Source organism: Terrapene carolina, unplaced genomic scaffold (assembly GCF_002925995.2).
Source record: "Terrapene carolina triunguis isolate 2854851 unplaced genomic scaffold, T_m_triunguis-2.0 Scaffold242, whole genome shotgun sequence".
Taxonomy (NCBI): domain Eukaryota; kingdom Metazoa; phylum Chordata; order Testudines; family Emydidae; genus Terrapene; species Terrapene triunguis.
The window spans coordinates 2,974,124-2,995,518 of record NW_020664593.1 but is presented as its reverse complement, the minus strand read 5'-3'; the positions used below and the strand labels follow the sequence as shown (position 1 = coordinate 2,995,518).

The following is a 21,395-nucleotide window of genomic DNA, read 5'->3' as shown; positions in this document are numbered from 1 at the left end:
CCCCCGGCGGCCAGAGCGCCGGGGGCAGGGCGGCGAGAGGGCGGCGAGCCCCGGCTGGGGCTCGGCTCGGCTCTCCCCCCGGCAGCCAGAGCGCCGCGCCGCCCCCCTCCAGGTGCCGCCCCAAGCACCAGCTTGGGTGCTTGGTGCCTGGAGCCGGCCCTGATTGGAAGATGGCCTTTTGCCTGTGTTCAGCAATGCCTGCACCACGGTAATTCTCCCAGAGTCAGAATGAGAGCTCTTAGAGCACCTTTATCCAGCCTCAGTCCTTTCACCCGTTGTAAGGGGGACAGTGTGAGAGTGATGATCTCACCCATAGAGCCTGTTGATGCACCTTTTAAATACAAACTGTAGAAAATACCTTTGCTCCCAGAAGTAAAAAGATACCTCTACGTACAGGAAATGGATAGAACATCAGAGCCCCCTTCATTAGTATTTCTGATAGCTAGATCTTCAGAGTTTATTAATTAGGATGTGATCAAATAGAGGAATCGCTGCTGATCCTTTTCTCCATGACTGTTTGAGATCACACCACAGCAAGACAGAAGAGATCACTGTAGGATCTACTGAAGCTGACAGTATGGAAATGAACTCATGAATCATGTCATTATCCCATTAAATTATCCCATGAACCATTATCCCAAGATGGTGACCTGCTAGGGATTAGAGTGCAAGTCCCGAACTCATGGGCTGGCGGGAGGCAGGTTGGTGGACGCAGCACACTGTGCAGAGAAAGCACGCTGCATTCTTCTCGAGGAACTCCATCCAGCTGATTTAAGGGGCAACACTGATCACTTCCAAAGGAACTACATTTAGAGAAAAATTTAATGTGATGTAGAGTCACTGAAGGGGGAACCCAGAAATCCTGATCTCTAAAAAACCCCATGAAATCACACTACAGTCTCTCCACAGCACATAGAAAAAGTGTGATCTTCCAGTTCCCTGTCAAAGGAAATAACTCGTTCGAAGAATATGCCCTTTATAAGCTCAAATGTAAATACAGACTAATAGATAGTTCAGGAGTGAGTACAGTACCAAGATAGACTTAGAGAGCTCTAATGAAGTCATTGTAAATGGTTTATGAATAACAGCAGACTTCACTCATGAATTAACCTGGGTGTTCTCTTCAGGTTAGTTATGGCTAATAATAATTAATATTACAATAATATAATATATATTATAATAATTAATTAATATGGAGCTCATAGGTAGCACTTTTTATCTGTAGATCTCAAAGCACTTTGCAGAGATGGTAAAAGTTTTAAAACTTTCCACAGGTAATGATTTAGCTTTCTCTTGTCACTGAAAGGGTAGTCTAGCTTTCCTGAATGTCAGCAAAAGAATACTTAAAGGTATCAGTGGTGTCAGTGAAATAGTACTGCACCTCTCACTAATGTCACTGAACTGACTTTAACAGCCTATTTTCTGTCACAGTTAACAGCAGAATAGTTGGTCAGGGTATAGTCTATTAATATGTAATATGATGTGTGTTTATATATATATACACACACACACATACACATGCGTACAAGCTAGAGTATATATACACTAAAAAAGAACAGCCTTCTTGTACTTTACATTCTCATATTAATAATGGGATGGAATTTTTTTAATAAGAATCCTTATTTTGAAATAAACCTAGGATGTTATTTCCATTTAACTAGGTTAAACATTTAACAGACTGCTACTGTGTTAGCTCTTTTGAGTTTCAGTTTAGTAACTGATCTGCATCAAATGACTGGTATGTAAGAATTCTTCCACAGACATTGTTTTGGCATATTTTTATTCATCTCAGTAGTGTTTTGTATTAAATACTACTGCCAAAAGTGATGTGAGCCCTGTGAGGGTCATAGCTTAAAAAAAAAAAAAAAAAAAAAAAAGACTTTGCAAAGAAAATGCTGAGAATACATTTTCTGTCCAGATGAGCTCATTACATTTCAGACATTGATCAAAATAGAGGCTCCCTTTGGCCAAGCCATTAAAAAGCTTTGCTAAGCTTTTCACAACTGGATGTCAATCTTTCATCCACTATTTAGGAATTTATGCCACAATAAACAGCACACGTAATTTGGAGGAATTGACTGCCTGTGCTCTGAAGAGGTGAGCACACATGAATAAAATATAGATTTTGTTCACTTGATACCTCACAAAAAGAGAAATGGGCTAGATTCACAAAGGAACCTAGGCGCTGCGACACTGAGCATTATCATGCCAAACTTTTAGGTGCCTAGAAAATCACTGAGATTTACAAAGCCTGGGTTAGGCACTCAGGCTCCCCATACAATGAGTAGGGAGAGATGGGCACATTAGAATGGGATTCACAAAAGCCAGTATGATAGGCAACTTCCTCCCTAAGATAGCCCGTAGGATGTGCTAAGCTGAGGGATGTGTGCTAAGCCCTGCCCCTCTTGGAGAACTAACTCCAGGCTGCTGCCTGTAGGGACCCTATCCACTAGGTAAAGTCTGAGCGTACCTACCAGATCAGGCCCTGTAGATGAGTTATCCTGAGGAGCGCCTATCTTCACCCAGCGTGTGAATCACACTGGAGCTTAGACAGCCAACCTCCAAGTATGAGGGCTACAGTCCACATGCTCAGAGGCAGAAACTTAGGGAACTTCTACTTCAAAAATGTAGGCATCAAGCGAGTTTAGGTACCAGGGCTCGGCGGTAGCTGAATGGGGATTTTGTGAATCCCACCGCGACATGGTTCTGGGATTTAGGTGCCTAAAGTGGCATTTAGGCACCTACATCCTTTTGTGAATCTAGCCTGTGGTATTTCCAAATCAGAATGGAGACATTTGGTAGTATTTTATTTATTCCAGTATCATTAGCTTTAGTAGAACATCAGTGGGTCCTTACAGATGACTATCTAAATAACTTAAGCAATTTTCAGAAGTAATAAATATACTATCATGGTAAAGTTGGGTGATTCTTACTTATATGTAATTTGGTGTCTTTAAGGAAACCCCTACTGCACTAATAGTATCTGTTGTTTTAATTTCTCCTTCCAGTTCCTGCTGTTTCTCCCATATGATCATTGATTTGATGAAAAAGATAATCAAGTTCTGTGACTAACCACACGAAATATGTTAAAACAATAAATCAACCAGTTCTTCCCACACTACATTACAATAATAACCATGATCTGACTTTTTAACACAATGAAAAAATAGTCTGTATATTTCCAGCAGTTTCTTTGATGTTTTTCATGTGAACGTATGTAGGAGTGTATTTTTTCCCCCAGCTATCACCTTGAAAATATCTTGCTAACACTTGCCTCTTTATTTAAGAAGAACTGGCATGGGGTAAGGGATTCCTTATCTAGAAAAACATTTTTCATGAACCTCCCTGTTAAGTAGACTGGCATGTGAGAGAGGGAAGAAAATTGTTCTTTCTTATTCCTCTTTAGCTGTTTCAAACTCTTCAGCTTCATAAAGAATTGTAGGCTTTTACAGCTTCTTTAAAAAAACACAACTCAAAACTAAAATATCTTGTAGTGACAGAGCAATGGTGACTATGACTTGATCTTTATAATTATTGCATTAAAATCTCTCTCCCTTGCCTTCTTGTCTTACTAAAAAGAGCTGGTTTGAAAGCTTTAAAATAAAACTCTTTTCAGACATAAGTAGAGTGTTTTTAAAGCCTCTTTTGGCTCAGAATAGAGTCTAAAGGGGATGCCTTTTCAAATATTGCTTATGGTTAGTATTTCAGCTTCAGAGCCTGTTTTTCCAAAATAATAATGTATAGATCTGATAGTTTTGTCATGATGATAGTCCTTGTCAATATTTGTTACTGGACATCTGATACAGTATTTCTGATACACCCTTCGTGACATTAAAATTTCTCAGTTAAAATTTGACAAGTTTTTCCAATGTACCTTTTGGCTTTTCAGTTCTCAGAAATGTGATATTTTCATAGCTGCAACAATAAACTTGCTAGTTGAACCTTTGATACCTGGTTCTAACAAGATAAGTATGAGGAGAATCTTGCAGGCTGTTAATAGCCTATTATTAATTCTGAATAATCATGCTCTCACACACTTTTGATAAACCTGTTTCCTGCTTGTGTTAATTAAACTATTACTTATTTGCACTGTATCAGAAACTATTGGTATAGCAAAGCCAAATTCCATTGCTGCACTTAATTTTCTAATTCAATCCTTTTAACAGTTACTGAGACTCTTTGAATTTAAAAATCATGTATTTTAAATAAAACCAAACTTCCTTTCTCATGTTATAAATGACACCTAGGATTATTGAAAATTACAGAATTTTTAAAACCTAATGCACATTTCACAACTTATACTGTTGATGTCGTTTCATCATTTATGGGTGTAGACACCTTTTTCATTTCTCTGATTGGACATTGAAACTAGACTAGTGAGTTTCAGGCATTGTCTGGGATGCAAACACTAAAAGAGAACATTTGTTGTTTTTTAAACATTGTTTTTGAAGTTACACAAGCATCAGAAAATGTTGCTATTGATCTAATTTTTATAAAAGCTTATTTTGATAAAATCTAAATTTGAGTCCAAATTTGACCTAGCAGTTTGCCTTTAAATACCATCAGCTATAAAAAAATCCAAGGACACAGATTCTCCCCTCCCCTCATGAAAAGCGGCAAGATGGGACACTTTGTAAAGAAATGTTTTCATATTGTTTCATTGTTGCATAAAGCAAAATGTGGTTTGCTGCAAACTTGGTAGATCTTCCGGCAGGCCAGAGCCACCCGCCCAGAGAGTCTCTAGCCCTGCTCCACCTCTGAGTTCCAGCCATCGCCACGCTTTGATTGCAGCAACTCCTGGGAACTTGAGAGGGCTCACAAAAAAAAGTCAGTATAGGTTGGGGTTGTATTCACCTTTTCACATATCTTCTGTGGAGATGACGTGCATTCCCACCTGGCCTACCTTGAGTCCTTCCCCTGCACAGATCCCAGAGGGTACAGAGAATCCTTCACAGAGTCTGAGGGACAGTACTGCAGAGCCATCCCAGTCCATTTGGAACAGGGGAGATCTGAACCTGAATATTGGTCTCTGTGGGGATGAACTGGGTCAAGTGTGTGTGCTGTTTCTGTACTTGAGAGACAACATGCACTTTCAGTCTCAAATTTTTTTTATTTTAGATTAAGGAAAACATTGACATTAAAGAACAAAAGTAAGGTTGCCATGGGAGAGCTCTCTGTGTCTCCTCTGTAATAGACTAGAAGCAACTCTAAGAAATGCCTTTGGAGATTTGTCAATAACTACTGTCTTTAAACCTTCATGACTTTCTGATCACACAGCCACTTCTTGTTCTCTGAAAGGTTCTGTCTAGAGAGGGCTGTTAGCTAATGGGGTGGAGCTGCCATTGTCTGACTGCAGGGCTGTTAACTCTATCAGCATCGATGTACTGTCAGTAGCATTCTGGGTATCTTCAGAAAATGACGTGCCTCCTTGGTTTTGTGTAGCTGTCTTCTGTTTCTCCTAAACTTCGTGTGTTTATGACAAGACCGTGGGGGCAGATGGTATACCTGTTACTTTGGCAGGTGCCAGCCACTTTGTATTTGAAATCTTACATTTTCTCCCACTTGCAGTGGAATAACTGGCATTCTTGTTGTAGTATTTCTTCTGCTCTAGTTTTCTGCTGTGTGGTGTTTTTTTACTACTTCAGGATTACTTGTCTTTGGCTGAAAAGGCTTGTTAGATGTTAATACTAAGATTTTTTTCCTTCTACCTCTAACTCTCTGAACAGATTATTGTAATAAGGCATTGTGAGGTGTGTTTACTTCCCTAACAGTGCTAAATAGAGATTGCTTTAATCTGCCTCTGCTTATGTGCTAGTTGTGATAATCCTTTTAATTCTACATCTTAAGGCTTTGACATGGTATACTTGAACTGACACATCAGTGAGAGTTGCCAAAATGAACCATTTATGAATTGTGTAATTAATTCATCTGGAAACCACAAGCAGGTACAATGAATTTTCATTTCTATAGGCCCAATAAAAAGTTTTTAAGCATAAAAACTTATTTTGGCCATCAATCTAGAATTACTCAAGTTTTTGTAAGTTTGAGTTACTTTGTGTTTCTTGTCTGAGTTTATCAGATTTTCTTTTGGAAATAGCTAGTATTTGAATCAGATATGCTCCAAACTCCTTCTGCATCTAGGGTGACCAGATGTCCCGATTTTATACAGACAGTCCCAATTTTTGGGTCTTTTTCTTATATAGGCTCCTATTACCCCCCTCCCACCTCCGTCCCGATTTTTCACATTTGCTGTCTGGTCACCCTATCTGCATCTCCTCCTTTCGTTATTTATAGGCACTCCTGATAGCATGACCATTATAAGAAGCTCCTTACATGCCCTGTATTTTACATTTAACAAATATTTTGAAATTCCATGATAATTTTCTGCAGTTGCTTTGGGTCATGGTGTCTGTTATATGGCTTCCAAAAGTTTAGGGCTGTCTCCATCTTGACCAATTTCTGCCCATAAACGTATTTGTGAAACCACTCACAATCGCAAAAAATGCTGGTGTTTCCTTTTCAATTTGAGCTTAATTCTGTTGTGTTTTACTTAGCACTTTGGAAGCACGTGACACGGGGAAATCTTCTTGAAACAGGAGTCTCCAATTTGTAGGAGTTTGCATCAACTGAGATATTAGGCTCTCTGTTAATGTACAAATATTGTAGTACCAGTCCTTCTGGCAGATTATGAATGGCACGTGATCCAGTAGGCAGCCTCTGAGAACACCTACCAGATTGGGCCCCAGGGATGAGAACGGCATTCCTCTGCTTGTCTTCCACCGGTCTGTGGACTGCTCTGGGGATTAGGTGAGAGGTGGGCATCTGAACACCTAGAGGGAGGCAGCAGTGCATGTGCTCAGAGGCAAAAATGTAGGCGTTGAGTGAGTTTGGGCGCCTACAGAGCTAGGCAGCAGCTGAGCGGGAGTTCTGTGGATGCCATTTATTTTGCAATTGTTTCACTTGCTAGCAATTAATTATACGAGGCAGAAATTGTTTTCCAATATCTGAAGTAATTTGTGAAACATACAGTTCAAGGATCCTCAGTGTCTCTACAGCTTCAGTTAGCCTGGCTTGTGGAGCAATATGTAGAACCCTGCAAATCTGCAGATATCTGCTTTATATCTGCAGCTATCTGCATCCACGGATGTGGATATCCGCAGACCATGTGTGCGGATCGTGGATTGGATGTGGATACAAATTTGGTATCCGCACAGTGCTCTAGCAATAAGCACACAGCTACGGGAGAATCTATTTAGAAGTGTTTGCATTTTTGATGATAATGTTATGCAAGTATAGCCATTCCAAATGTTTTTCAAATGCAAAACATTTCAAAGTTACGTACCTAAAATAGTTAGTTACAAACAAATATGCAGGTAGGGAACCCAGCAGAGCCAAAATTGAATTTTAAAATGCTCTAGGTTGCATGCTTCAAGAAACAAAATGAGATATTTTGATTCCTCTATAAAGGAACAGGGAACTTTGTTTTCTGAAGCACCGTTTATATTCTCCTTGCCCTGAAGCAGTTTTACATGGAAAACTTACCACAAATCATTCCTGACATATAAATTGCATCATGCATAAATAGAAAGTGCTTTAGAACAAGGGGATATTTTAGGACTCTGATAAGCAGTTTCAGTCTCTTATATAAGCTCTAAAGAGTTTGATATCTTTGAATTAAAGATGGGCCCAGATCTTAACAGCCCACATACTGGGAGTTTTTGAAATCCAAATTCAGCTCAAATTCATAGTAATTTGAATGTGAAAACACTGCAGTTGTGTAAGTAGAAGCAAGTGATTCATACAGTAGAACGTGGGCATCTTTGCAAATTAAATACGTGAGGATTTCTGATGGAGAACGTAGCTCATGCAGTGAAAATGTTTAGCTCTGTCTGTCTTCATATCAAGTGGGACTTTTGCTTTCCCAGTTCCTGGTTATTTTTAAAATAGACTGAACCAAAACCCAGGCCTGAACCTACCCACACACAGGTGATATCATGCTAAAGATACAAATGTTCTGCCTTCAGTCTGTATCTTCTGAGAGGGCCTGATTCTCCATCAGGTCACACCAGTTTTATTTCCATAAACTCTAATGATTTCAGTAGAGTTACACAAGCATTCAACTTGTGTAACCTGGTGGCAAATAAGGTGCAAAAATCTCTGTATTAACTACTGAACAGTTAGTCTGTGAGGGCCTGGTGACCACCTCACAAGATTCGGCCCTACATTAGTGAATAAAATTGCTCTGATTTAGGAGATACTCCACCAGTAATGTGTTCACATACTTACCAATACAACTGAAAGTCTGAACTAAGGAAACTGTCTGAGTCTATTCATAGGAGGGCACTCACTATAAATTCCCAGTTAATTTTCCAGTGGTACTTGTTTGTGCTTAAAACAACTCTTGCTGCTTTCTAGTGAATTGCTTTAACATGCAATGTAGCTTTAGCGTGGCACCAGTAAAATGTGTTTAGAGATGTTTCTTTATCCAGATCTATGTGTAGCATTCTTAAGTGTTTCAATACCTTGTGGTGTCAGTTCCTATCCTTTTGCTCCTCTGTGTTGCTGAAGCATTGCCATCAATTATTTGATTCAATCTCTGTCTGTGTGATGATACCATATGTGAAGTAATGTTTAAAGATTAATTTTAGGACTGTTTGTTTATATTGACTATCAGAGTTTTGTGTTACTACAAACGAACTAGTAATACTCAGGAAAAACATCTGAATATTTGCATTGGCTTCCATGAAACCAGATGTTTGGTGCTTGGAATTTACAGAAGTGCCTACATGAGGAGCCTAAAAATTATTTTCAACTCTGTAACTTTGCTTCCAAAATATCCTGATTTTTTATACCGAACATTGGCTTTATTCTTTGACAGACTTTAAAAGCAGATCAATGGTATACACTTGATTCACTAATTTAAAACTGCACACTACAAACATCTATAAATGAACACAAAGTGTGTTGATTGTAAGGCTCTCTGATGGTGAATGTATACATTACAGTGCAAAGGTTCATCTTAGTCACTGGTATTTTTCTCTCATTCTTCATATCACGTAATACTTTTGCTTTCACAATTCCTGACTATAAAAATGAAGGATTTTATGCTTCCTCATTAGTGTTTATTCCATTATTTTGACATAATCATGACACCTCCATGGAAGAGATGATTTATAGGGGTATATTCCTCTTTCAAAGCCCTTGCAGAAGTTAATGAGAACAGAAAGGAGAATATTTCCCTTTAGGTGCGTAAGTCAGCAGCATACACATTTTCATTATCATTCTTGTGTTTTTTAAGACTGCATGGGGAAGTGAGGAAACTGTGGTGTTATTTTCATGAAGCCAAAGAGAATAGAAACCATTATTCATTTTAAGAACTGCTCCATAAAGGTTGCAAGTTTGGGTTCTATTTCTATAAATTAAAGCATGGGAAATGTTTCATTTGAATTGCCTTTTTAATATTCCAAAAAATATAAATCAAACTTCCTTTTAAAGTCACCAGCTCACTGCAGTGGGACCACTGTGTCAGGCAAGAAAACTGCGTTAGGACTGTAACTGCTCGGGGCTGCTTTCATATAAATGTCATGATGATGGTTGGCTCAATTGTTCTTGTCCTTTTGCAATGCATGCATTTTTGTGGCAGTAGGTTACATTTCCAGACGGGCAATGCTTCAGCAATTACATGGAGTCAGTACATTCTCACACGACGAGCGTCACTATGCCGCTTACACATGGATGGACAAAGGTAAGGCTTGATAACACCGCCTTCATTTTTATCCTAACATGTTAGTTGAAGTATCCTGTATTTTTCTGTTGCAGTGAGGTGGGCAACGGTTAGAGGTTCCACGTTCAGGTGAAGTCAGATACAAGACGCTGATTTTATTTGTCAGAAATGTTTCTCCACAAAATAACTATTGCTAAAAATTAGAACAGTAGAACTAATGTTATAATGTTATAAAACAGCAATTGATTCATGTAGGTCAAGCCATGTCTGAATAACCCAATCCATATATAGGGCAGAACATTGAGGAGACAGGAGAGTGATTTTTAGGTGGGCAGAGGTAGCCCGATTGGCTTATTACTTCCTTCGCTGAAGCTCTGAATTTACGATTAGTCATTTAGATGGCACAATCAATGTACACAGTATAATGCTGCTATGCAGGAGGTAAGCTTCAAATGAGACAGCCCCTGTCAACAGTTGCTTGCAATCTAATGGATAAACAGGTACCATACAGCATACCATACCAACCTGTGGTTCATGAAGCACATGCTAAGTGGTCTGTGGAGATTTGGCTTTTCGTATGGTGGTGGCTGCCTCTCCCAGGCTTCCAGCTGCTTCTACAGGTATTGAGGAAGAGCCTGGCGACCTATAAAATCAGCTGGAAGCAAGGAGGAAGAGCAAGCATAGCTCCATCTACTAGCAGGAGAAGAGGAAACAGGAGCCACCACCAGGGTCTGGAGCTGCCAGGCACCAGCAAGAGGAGACTGCTCAGGGGAGAAGAAAATGAGGCAGTGGGGGTTTATGTCTATTGGAGAAATGGCTGGAGGGGGCCTGATTGTCAGGCTATGAGTCCAGGACACAAGGAAATTTAGTGGCAGAAAAGCATGTTTGGGGGAGAGAGGACACATGACAGGGTACTGTGTGCAGGAAGAGCACAGGATAAGGGGACGGAGTAGCAGAGGAACATTTGCCCTGAAAAGAGGAACAGAACAGAACAGATTGGAGGAGATGTGAAATTAAGAGTAAAATAGAGACAGAAAAACAAAATTAAACTCATTCAAGAGAACTGTGAATACATTCATTTCTTAAGGGTACTGTCCCAGGTAATCCGTTACTTTAGTTGCCAAGGAGCTGTTCTGTGTTCACAGATGGGAGGGGCAGTGGCCCTCATGATCATCAGTGGGAGGAGAGGAGTCCACGGAACAATCTCTATTAAGAAGTGGTCCATACAATGAAGATATTTGAGAACAGAGCAATATAATATAGAATAAACACAGTATGGCCTATCATCTTTGTTGCTGAGCTGTATTTTACGTTAATAGCAACTACATCCATAGAAAGAAATGGGAGGTGGGAGATAACATTAACTGTGTGGAGGATTGTAGAACAGCTGGCACTGTTTGACTGAAACATTCCCACCTGGTGGCAGATTCTGATGCTGCTGGGAAATGTTAAGTGAGTTCTTCTAACTTGGTGGTGCAGGTAGCTTGTTAACTGTCCCCTGTGTATGGGAGATGGGAGTGCTCGCTACATAGAGAAGTGAAGGTGTGGGCAGAGCAGTCTGGAGGGAGGAGCCCTGGGGCAGCCACGCCTGTGGAAATGGTTGGAGCTGAAGGTTTTGTTGTTTTTTGTCAAACCCAAGGAGGGTGGTGAGCGTGACTCTACTCAGCGTGTGGACTTTGTTTTAGGGCAGGCTGCTCACTCAGGGTGAGATATTTTTGACATATTCTGCACAAGGGGAATGGGGGCGGGGAGAGAAGCAAACTTGAACTGAAGAACATGAGGGCAGAAGTGGCAACAGGCCCAGACTGCCTCCAAACAACAGCTGTTGCAGGCCTTGTGGCAATTTGTGAAGGAGTCCAACAAGAACGGCAGCAACAACTTTGGGAGCTGATGTTCCACAGACTGATTAACCCACGGCCACGGCTGTCGGTGAGCGTCAGCCCTTCTCTGTCTATCATGAAACTGGATGGTGACCCTGAGGCTCCTTTTTCACAGTAGAGGTACAAGGGGTAAAAAAAATATATATATTAAGTGCCTACATGTGAGAAAGGCCATGCTGCCCCCGGTTCAGCTCAGTTCCATAGCAGTTCATAGAGCAACTCTTAGGAAGAAAATTGAAAGACTTAGGGATTCAATGGTGGGCAATGAAAAGAGAAGGTTGGCCAGACACAGAGGGGACTGATGGGGGGGACTTATGTGTTTTGCTTATTAGGAAAAGGAACACGTAAGAAAATTGTGTTACATACTGCACTGTAATTTTGGGAAGACATATGGAAGCCCACAGCCAAAAAGGACAATCACCAGGAATCTAGGAGGAAGCCTCCAGCCCTAAGTATTATGTAAGGGACAGTGGTATATACAAAAACATTGTTCCTCATGGATGTACTGACGATAGAGAGATGAGGTCTAGTAGAGGCCAGGGGTCTGGCTCTCCCAGTGGGTAATAAATGGACCCATAGAAATGGAAGGGCGAATTGTTAGAGCCCTGCAAATCTGTGGATATCCACTTTATAGCTGTAGACCATGTTTGTGGATCGTGGCTTGGATTCGGATACAAATTTTGTATCCTTGCAGGGTTCTAGGAATGGTGGCCTGCCAAGCTGACTCATGGTACACCCAGCCTTTGCTGTAAAAGGGCTTGATATGACTCGAGTGCCTTAAGGAATTAGATTCCATACAGGTCCCCTATGACTACAAGGACTCCAGGGCCTACCCAAAGGCTATAATTCCCCTATGAGAGGGGGCAGCTTGCTTGTGTTATCCTGTCCCACTGAAATGCAGGGAGCCTGGGTAAACTTTCAGTCTATCCTGGTTTCCAGGGTGTACCCAGGAATTCATGACCATGCAGAATGAGCTGTTGCAAATAGCAAGTCCTCTGGTCACTGCAGGGGCTTTGGGAGTTAGGTTGTCCAGGAGAGAGAAAACCAGGGTGCATGCCTAAGCATTGGCTCTAACAGGCTGGCAGTGTTTGCATAGAAATCATAGAAGTGTAGGACTGGAAGGGACCTTGACAGGTCATCTAGTCCAGTCCCCTGCACTCATGGCAGGACTAAGTATTATCTAGACCATCCCTGACAGGTGTTTGTCCAACCTGCTCTTAAAAACCTCCAGTCACGGAGATTCCTCAGCCTCTCTAGGTGACATGTTCCAGTGCTTACCCACCCTGACAGGAAGTTTTTCCTAATGTCCAACCTAAATCTTGATTGCTACAGTTTAAGCTCACTGTTTCTTGATCTGGCATTGGTGGTTAAGGAGATCACTTTATCACCCTCCTCTTTATAACAACCTTTTAGATTGTTATCATGTCCCCCCTCAGTCTTCTCTTCTCCAGACTCTATAAACCCAATTTTTTCAATCTTCCCTTGTAGGTCATGTTTTCTAGACCTTTAATCATTTTTTTGTTGCTCTTCTCTGGACTTTTTCCAATTTGTCCACATCTTTCCCGAAGTGTGGTGCCCAGAACTGGGCACATGATTCCATTTCAGGCCTTATCAGTGCTGAGTAGATTGGAAGAATTACTGCTCATGTCTTGCTTACAACACTCCTGCTAATGCATGAAACACACCTCCCTGTTAGCAGTCATTGATCCTGCTGGGAAAGGCTTAGGCTGAGGCAGGTGCTTTTATACCTCACTCATATAAAAGGGAGTGGCTCTCTGAAGAGAGAGAGAGAGAGAGAGAGAAAATGGATCTACAGTGTGTGAGACCCCTGAGGGAGCAGCACATTTGAGGCGAGGCCTAAACGGAACGTTATCAGATAGTTAATAAAGCTAAATTCCAGGAAGGGGTGGGGTTTTGACTTTGTTTTAGAGCAGGGTGGGAAGGTCACAGAGGGCCTCTGATCTTTTCTAAGTTACATGTTTCAGTTCAGAAATCTTTCATGACTCTAAAGTTTGAGAGAGGTGTCATGCTGAGCTTTTGAAATTCAATCTGAATATTGTATTTAATGGAAAACAGCACGACATGTTCCCAAAGGGATCCCAAAAATTATACCTGTTAATGTCAGTTCTGCTAAAAGGCATTAGTTAATTGTACCGCACAACAGCAAAGAACATTTATTCTTATTTAAAGGAAGGAAAAAGTCCTGTGACACATGCAAATGGCACATCACATATTTTAAACACTCTGCATGTCGCCTACACAAACTGAGCAGACATATTTGTCCCTTCAGCACCTTTCACAGCTTGAACACCAATATGTTTGCTTTTTACATGCTCTTGTCATTAATACCAACTACTAAAGGGAAAAATACATACAGCCTGTGCACCATGTCAGGAAAACGGGGCTTGGGGTCATGGGCCGCCTTGTGTTGTGGGGTCTGGGACACCTGCAAAGCCTCTTCACTAACCCTCTTTGGTCAGCAACTGCAGTGCTGATGAACTGCCTCCAAAGCTCCATGGCTAGAGTGCTGCAAGGTCTGTGAGGGTATGGGGCACATTCATTCATAAGGTATTAGGTCCATATATCCTCACAGATGAGCCGCCCTCTGCTTTTATGCAGGTCTCTGCAGTAGCGTTGAACCAGGGCCAGGCAGCAGCACTAACACCTGCACTGAGAGTTGAATGTGAACTCCCTGCCTGGGGAACATGTGGAACTTGGAAACTGAAACAGGCATAAATTTCTCTTCAGCGTGAGGGGGACTAAAATCCTGCAGTGCTGCGGAGCTCACGTTTGGCAAGGCAACAGCCTCACTCAGCGTAGAAGCTCTGCAAACTGTAGCTCCGACTTAAATATAAACTGACCGCTCAGCTCCAAACGTTGAGCTGTATAGCAATACTTTGATGTGCATCTGCCTAGTAATTCCGAGGTGGGTGCTGGCAACTGGCTAATTTCTGCCACTCGTGCAGCATCATAGGGGAAGGGAGTTTAATGTCACAGCAGATGTTGCCTGTGGGACTGGGATCCCTAAACTACCACTTCCTCAGGAGAGCAGGAACTGTAAATGTGGTGTGAAGCTTAGCTCAGGCTTTAGTTCTGGGAGACTGAATGATGGGGAAGGTTCTTATCCAGGTTCAAGTCTTCACCAACACCAGGAAGCATTCTACTCCCTAATCATTTCTGCTGGTTCCTGAGCTTTCTCCTTTGAGGAGACGTCATGCTCTTCTAGGGATGAAGAAGGATTAAACTTGCTTCTCAACAAGGGCTTGGGAAGGGGGCATTGGACTGTAGATGCCACAGGGATGGCCCCCATTCCAGTATCTGAATGTACTCTGAGGCCCTTAGAGAAGTCTCAGGCCCACGAGCTCCAAACGTTTGTTCCAAAGTCTCTCAGCCTCTAGCCTTTTGTGTTGCAGGAAAGCACCTGTAATTTTCAGCGTTGTGTTGTAGCCTGCCTCTGGCTCTGCCTGACTCGGTGTAGATGGATTGCAGAGCTGACCCAAGCCTGTCTTGCAAAGACTAGCCTGGGTCCCTGATTTCTTCTAGTCCAGGAAGCACAGTAAAGGCATTAGAGATGAAAGGAATCAGCAGCAGTGATACTCAATGCAGACTACGCTGTCAGGGAGACTAAGCTGCCTACCTTGTGTGCCAGAAAATGAAAAACGGCCAAAAATGAACCCCCCCTTCCTCCTGCTGCAGCCACCCCCTGCTCCCCTGTGTCCTAATGCCACTCCCAGATCCTTCACTGTCCAGTCCCTTCTCAGCCCCAACTCCCTCCCCTCTGCTCCCACCCTGTGAACCCATAGCAAGGCTGTGTTGAGCAGCTTATTCTGCTTAGTCTGATGATAGATAAGGCTGAGTGAGCATAACCCAAGTCAGTGCCTTCAACACCCAACCAAGCTCGATTCTGTTCCTCTCCAGGAAGGATTGGGAGACTCCCAGTGAGTTTGGTGAGGGGAGAGTGCATGTGTCTATTTCTAACTGGCGGTCACAGTTCCCCGCGAAACCATACACAAAAAATGTGTATGGTCCAATCCCATGGTGTGGAGTCAGTTGAGGGGTAGAGCAACTGTCTCACGCCATTGTATGGGAAGTGGGAGGTGATTTGGGGGCGAGAAGGTTTAAATGATATTCCTTCCCCCTGCACATTGCCTGGAAGAGGGGCCAGTTCAAGGGTCAGTGTCTCCTCTCAGCCAGCCAGCTGCCAAGAACATCACAGACTAAGGAGGGTTACTCTGAACATAGCCGTAGCAGTGTTTGGTGCAAGGCAAAGGGCATGCGCAACAGGATGTGATGCTGGCACTGAGCCCTCACTTCATGTCCTGTAATAAGGTACATAATTTAGTTTTAAATAATGTAATGTATGAGTCTAGGAGACATCCCTTGAGCCATGACTGGAGCAAATTCTGGTTAGCCTATGCAGATCTCTGTAATAAGCAGCTATTTCTAACAGCCTGATTTGTCTGGAGAGGTCTGACAGCATTCTCACGGTTGTTTATGCATCGGCAGGAAGTTAAGACTATGCAAGTATCAAAACGTTCATCCAGTCTGTAACGAGTCCGTGATGTCCACGTACAACAGAGCGTTTGCATTTGGTTTTCAGATACGTTTGGGTCTGTGCTGTAGCTCTGCCAGCTCATGTCTGCTTGATTGTATTTACCTTATTCATACAGAAAACCGGGAAAACACCTTCAGCCGTTCCCGAAGCTCCAGTGTCTCCAGCATCGACAAGGAGTCCAAGGAAGCAATTACAGCTCTGTACTTTATGGAGACCTTTTCACGGAAGAATGACTCTACGGTCTCCCCCTGTCTGTGGGTTGGAACAGGCCTTGGTATGGTTTTAATCATCTCCCTTAATCTGCCTGCTACTGAGGAATTAAGGCAGACAGAACCAGTCATGGTGTCTCCAAGTGGTAAGAGTTTTTGTCTGCTTTCCTGTTCTTTGTCTGTCTCGGTTGCAGGAGAGGGTATAAATATCTGCTTTTATCTGGTTTCTCTGACCAAAATCTCTCATGTAGTGAATATTAACCCCCGGTGGTTCATTACACTGAGTGCACAGAGAGATACAAAGGTGATTGTAGCAGTGATAGCTGTAATTTAGAGACGTAGGACAGTCTGTTTTATTAATCACAAAGATTAGATCTTACATAGAGCTGCACACATTCCTTGTAAGGACTGGAAACAGGAGACTTTTTTTTTTCAGACTAGAAAAATAGATAAGTTCCTCCTGGGAAAGTGTATTTGGGATTCCCTTGAACGTGTCAAGAATTTGATGGATCATGTGGCAACAGAAATGTCACTAAATTCCAGTAGAAGGTATCTTTAGATGTATTCATAGTACTTGGCACAAATAGCTATTTTCATATCTAAAGGTCTTCATAAACCTTAACTGATTATTCCTTCCCTGTGACATAGGGAGCTGCTCCCACTTCTGCAGATGAGGCAACAGGTACAGATGATAAGCGACTTGGCCAGTGCTAAGAGAGAGCCAATGATAAAGCCAGGATTAGATCTCAGGAGTTCCTGCCTTCTAGTCCTGTGCACTGACCCCCTCAGACAGGTCTCACTCATAGGAGAGGTCTAGCTTTCAGGACAAAAACTCAGCTTTGTGTAAAAGTAGGTGCAGAATGAACTAGGCCCTTGTTTCCCACCAAGTTACGATGATGATTACAATTACAAGATTACTGACACAGAGGATGGTCAATTGAGTGCAGTTATGGACACTGATGAGGACATACCATGAGAGTAGAAACAAGGGCAGAGAACAAAAAACAAGGTTCAGTTTTGGAAAATACAAGTTAGTGCATGTGAGGAAAAACAATTGCAAGTACATATACTAACTGAGAGGGGGAAATGTAGAAAGCAGAGAGACCTAGATCTAGCCGTAGGCCGCAGATTGGTCATGAGTTTGTGGCTATGGCTTGGAAACAAGGCTAGTATAATTTTGAATGGCTTAGACAAAAACATTTTGTCCCTGAGCAGAGAGGTTATAGTCCTCCTACATACAGCTCTGATCCAGCCCCAGCTGGAATATTGTGATCAGGTCGGGGGTGTCATTACCAGAGAAATCAGAGGGAATTCAGAGAAGAATGACAAAATGATTAGGGGGTGAAGGGGATAATTTCCAGGGAAAGATTGAAAGATCCCAAGCACGTCTTGGCTAAGTGACAGGCACAGGTTACAGGGGATACTGGAGGGGGGTAAACACCAAGGAGGGACAGGATTTATTTAGCAGTTTTAAAGGGAGCTAACTAGGAATAATGGGAGGAAATTTAGGAGTAAAGAACTGTAGTCTGTATTAGACAAGGAAAGGATAGGAGCCACCTCAGTTGCATGCTTAAAACATGACTGGAAAGACACTAGAAATTGCACGGGAAAGAACAATCCTATTGGTAAGAGAATGGGATACATGCCGTAATTGGCCATTTTTCTCTCTAAATTCTACTGTTTTCTATTGAATTTTTTTGTTAGGTTGCCTGAAACATTTTCAATAACTGCAGCTCTGCTCGTTCACCATCTCTGCCTGGCTGCAAAAATATTTAGTTTGAAGCAAAAGGTTACTTTGTGCAGTTAGCAGTGCAGTTCATTAGCTTAGTAGGGCTGAGATGTGCTACTGTACCCCTAAAAGCAGGGGTGGGCAAACTTTTTGGCCCAAGGGCCACATTGGGGTTGCAAAACTATATGGAGGGCTGGGTAGTGAAGGCTGTGCCTCCCCAAACAGCCTGCCCCGCCCCCTCCCACCCCGACTGCCTCCCTCAGAATTCCTGACCCATCCAACACCTCCTGTTCCCTGTCCCCTGACTGCCCCCACCAGAGCCCCTGAATCATGCAACCGCCCCCTGCTCCCTGTCCCCTGACTGCCGCCTGGACCCCCCGCTCCCCGCCCCCTTACCATGCCGGAGCCAGCCACACCACCGCGCTGCCCAGCAGGATGGCGAGCCAGAGCGCTGGTGGTGCAGTGAGCTGAGGCTGTGGGAGAGGGGGAACAGCAGAGGAGGGGCCGGAGGGTAGCCTCCCCGGCTGGGAGCTCAGGGGCCGGGCAGGATGGTCCCACCTCTGCCCTAAAGGGAAAATCTGGATGCAAAATAGACCATGATGAACATATGCACTAGTGACCACTGGATTTTTTGACAAGCATATGCTAAAGCTAGAGCATTATATTTTACAGGTACAGTTCTGACACTGAAGGGAGCAGTGCTGACTTTTTCATGCCTGGACTGCATGGGAGCATTGATACATCCACCCTATGAAGTATGGAGGGACCCAAACAGCATAGATGACAGTGAAAAAACGAGAAAAAGGAAACTTGTCATGTATTCTCCTTCGTCCTCCCAGGATATGGGAGATCATCAGTTTGCTGTCATCTGCTCAGAAAAACAAGCCAAAGTTTTCTCACTGCCTTCCCAGACATGCCTCTATGTTCACAACATCACAGAAACGTCCTTTCTATTGCGAGCAGATGTGGTGACCCTGTGTAACAGCATCTGCCTGGCTTGCTTTTGTGCCAATGGGCATATCATGACAATGAGGTACTTACCTAGCTAATCATTTGGCAAAATTGTAAAAGGCAACAGAATTAGGGCTGTAAAGGGGAGCAGGAGGCACACTGTCCACCTGCAAGCTGCTGCAGTAGGTGGCTGAGCATGTTTTTATTATACACACATGTAAAGGAAAGCTGTACCCATTTTGCTCTGGTATATAATTTCTCTCAGTTAGTAATCCTTCTCACCATCTAGTACCAGGATTATCTCTGACAGCAATAGCATGGCAGAAGCAGCAGCGCTCACTATGGCTAAAGTTGCAGAATAGTTTCCATGCAATCTCTCTTTGGTCACTTATAACTGTCAGCTTTCAGCTTCTGGGCTAAAGACTTCCAAGCCTGGTCTCACCGACATATGTTCAATCACTGTGGAAATCAAAATACCGTTCCCTACATTATAAAAAAAAAAATAGGGCTGCCAAGTGATTAACAAAATTAATTGCATGATTAATCGTGCTGTTAAATAATAATAGAATACCATTTATTTAAATATTTTTGGATGTTTTCCACATTTTCAAATATATTGATTTCAATTACAACACAGAATACAAAGTGTACAGTGCTCACTTTATATTTGTTTTTTATACAAATATTGCACTGTAAAAAACAAAGAAATAGTATTTTCAATTCACCTAATACAAGTGCTGTAGTGCAATCTCTATCATGAAAGGTGAACTTACAATGTAGAATTATGTACAAAAAAACTGCATTCAAAAATAAAACAGTGTAAAACTTCAAGGCCTACAAGTCTACTCAGTCCTTCTACTTCTTCAGCCAATTGCTAAGACAAACAAGTTTGTTTACATTTACAGGAGATAATGCTGCCTGCTTCTTAGTTACAATGTCACCTGAAAGTGAGAACAGGCATTTGCATGGCATTGTTGTAGCCAGTGTCGCAAGATATTTACGTGCCAGATGCGCTAAAGATTCATATGTCCCTTCATGCTTCAACCACCATTCTAGAAGCCATGCGTCCATGCTGATGATGGATTCTGCTCGATAGCGATCCAAAGCAGCGCGGAGCGACACATGTTCATTTTCATCATCTGAGTCAGATGCCACCAGCAGAAGGTTGATTTTCTTTTCTGGTGATTCGGGTTCTGTAGTTTCTGCATCAGAGTGTTGCTCTTTTAAGACATCTGAAAGCATGCTCCACACCTCGTCCCTCTCAGATTTTGGAAGGCACTTCAGATTCTTAAACCTTGGGTCGAGTGCTGTAGCTATCTTTAGAAATCTGATATTGGAACCTTCTTTGTGTTTTGTCAGATCATCAGTGAAAGTGCTCTTAAAGCAAACAACATATGCTTGGTCGTCATCCGAGACTACCATAACACAAAATATATGGCAGAATGCGGGTAAAACCATGGAGCAGGAGAAATACAATTCTTCTCCAAGGAGTTCAGTCACAAATTTAATTAACACTTTTTTTTTAACAAGCATCATCAGCAATGGACGCATGTCCTCTGGAATGGTGATCGAAGCATAAAGAGGCATATGAATGTTTAGCATATCTGGATCACAAATACCTTGCAATGCTGGCTATAAAAGTGCCATGCAAACGCCTGTTCTCACTTTCAGGTGACATTGTAACTAAGAAGCGGGCAGCATTATCTCCTGTAAATGTAAAAAAACTTGTTTTTCTTAGCGATTGGCTGAACAAGAAGTAGGACTGAGTGGACTGGTAGGCTCTAAAATTTTACATTGTTTTGTTTTTGAGTGCAATTATGTAACAAAAAAATTCTCCATTTGTAAATTGCACTTTCACGATAAAGAGATTGCATTACAGTACTTGTATGAGGTGAATTGAAAAATATGGTTTCTTTTGTCATTTTTACAGAGCAAATATTTGTAATAAAAAATAATATAAAGTGAGCACTATACACTTTGCATTCTGTGTTGTATCAGAAATCAATATATTTGAAAATGTAGAAAAACATCCAAAAATATTTAATAAATGTCAATTGGTATTCTATTGTTAACAGTGCGATTAAAACTGCGATTAATTATGATTTTTTTTTAATCATATGAGTTAACTGTGATTAATCGACATCCCTAAAAAAATTAATTCTTACAAATTCTTTTTTGATTAGCTCCACGGAGTGGGTCACAGATCACCCAAAGGAGAAGCTGCATGAGTTAAGAAATTGCATTTAGCTAAAGTTACCTATTGCTTCACACAAGTGGTTCTTATATTTCATTAGTGCTGCTGCTGGGGCTTTTTTTTTTTTTTTTTTTTTTTTTTTTTTTTTTTTTT

At 42.0% G+C, this 21,395-nt stretch overlaps 1 protein-coding gene across 1 annotated transcript in view; it reads left to right on the top strand.

The window, feature by feature from the left end:
- The window catches only part of STXBP5L (syntaxin binding protein 5 like), a 418,796-nt gene that overhangs the window by 387,539 nt on the left and 9,862 nt on the right, over positions 1 to 21,395 (top strand). Inside the window, exons 22-23 of the mRNA XM_029912782.1 lie at positions 16,275 to 16,514; positions 18,770 to 19,130. Coding sequence (XP_029768642.1) covers positions 16,275 to 16,514; positions 18,770 to 19,130 — 601 coding nt within the window. The remainder of the gene's footprint in view (positions 1 to 16,274; positions 16,515 to 18,769; positions 19,131 to 21,395) is intronic.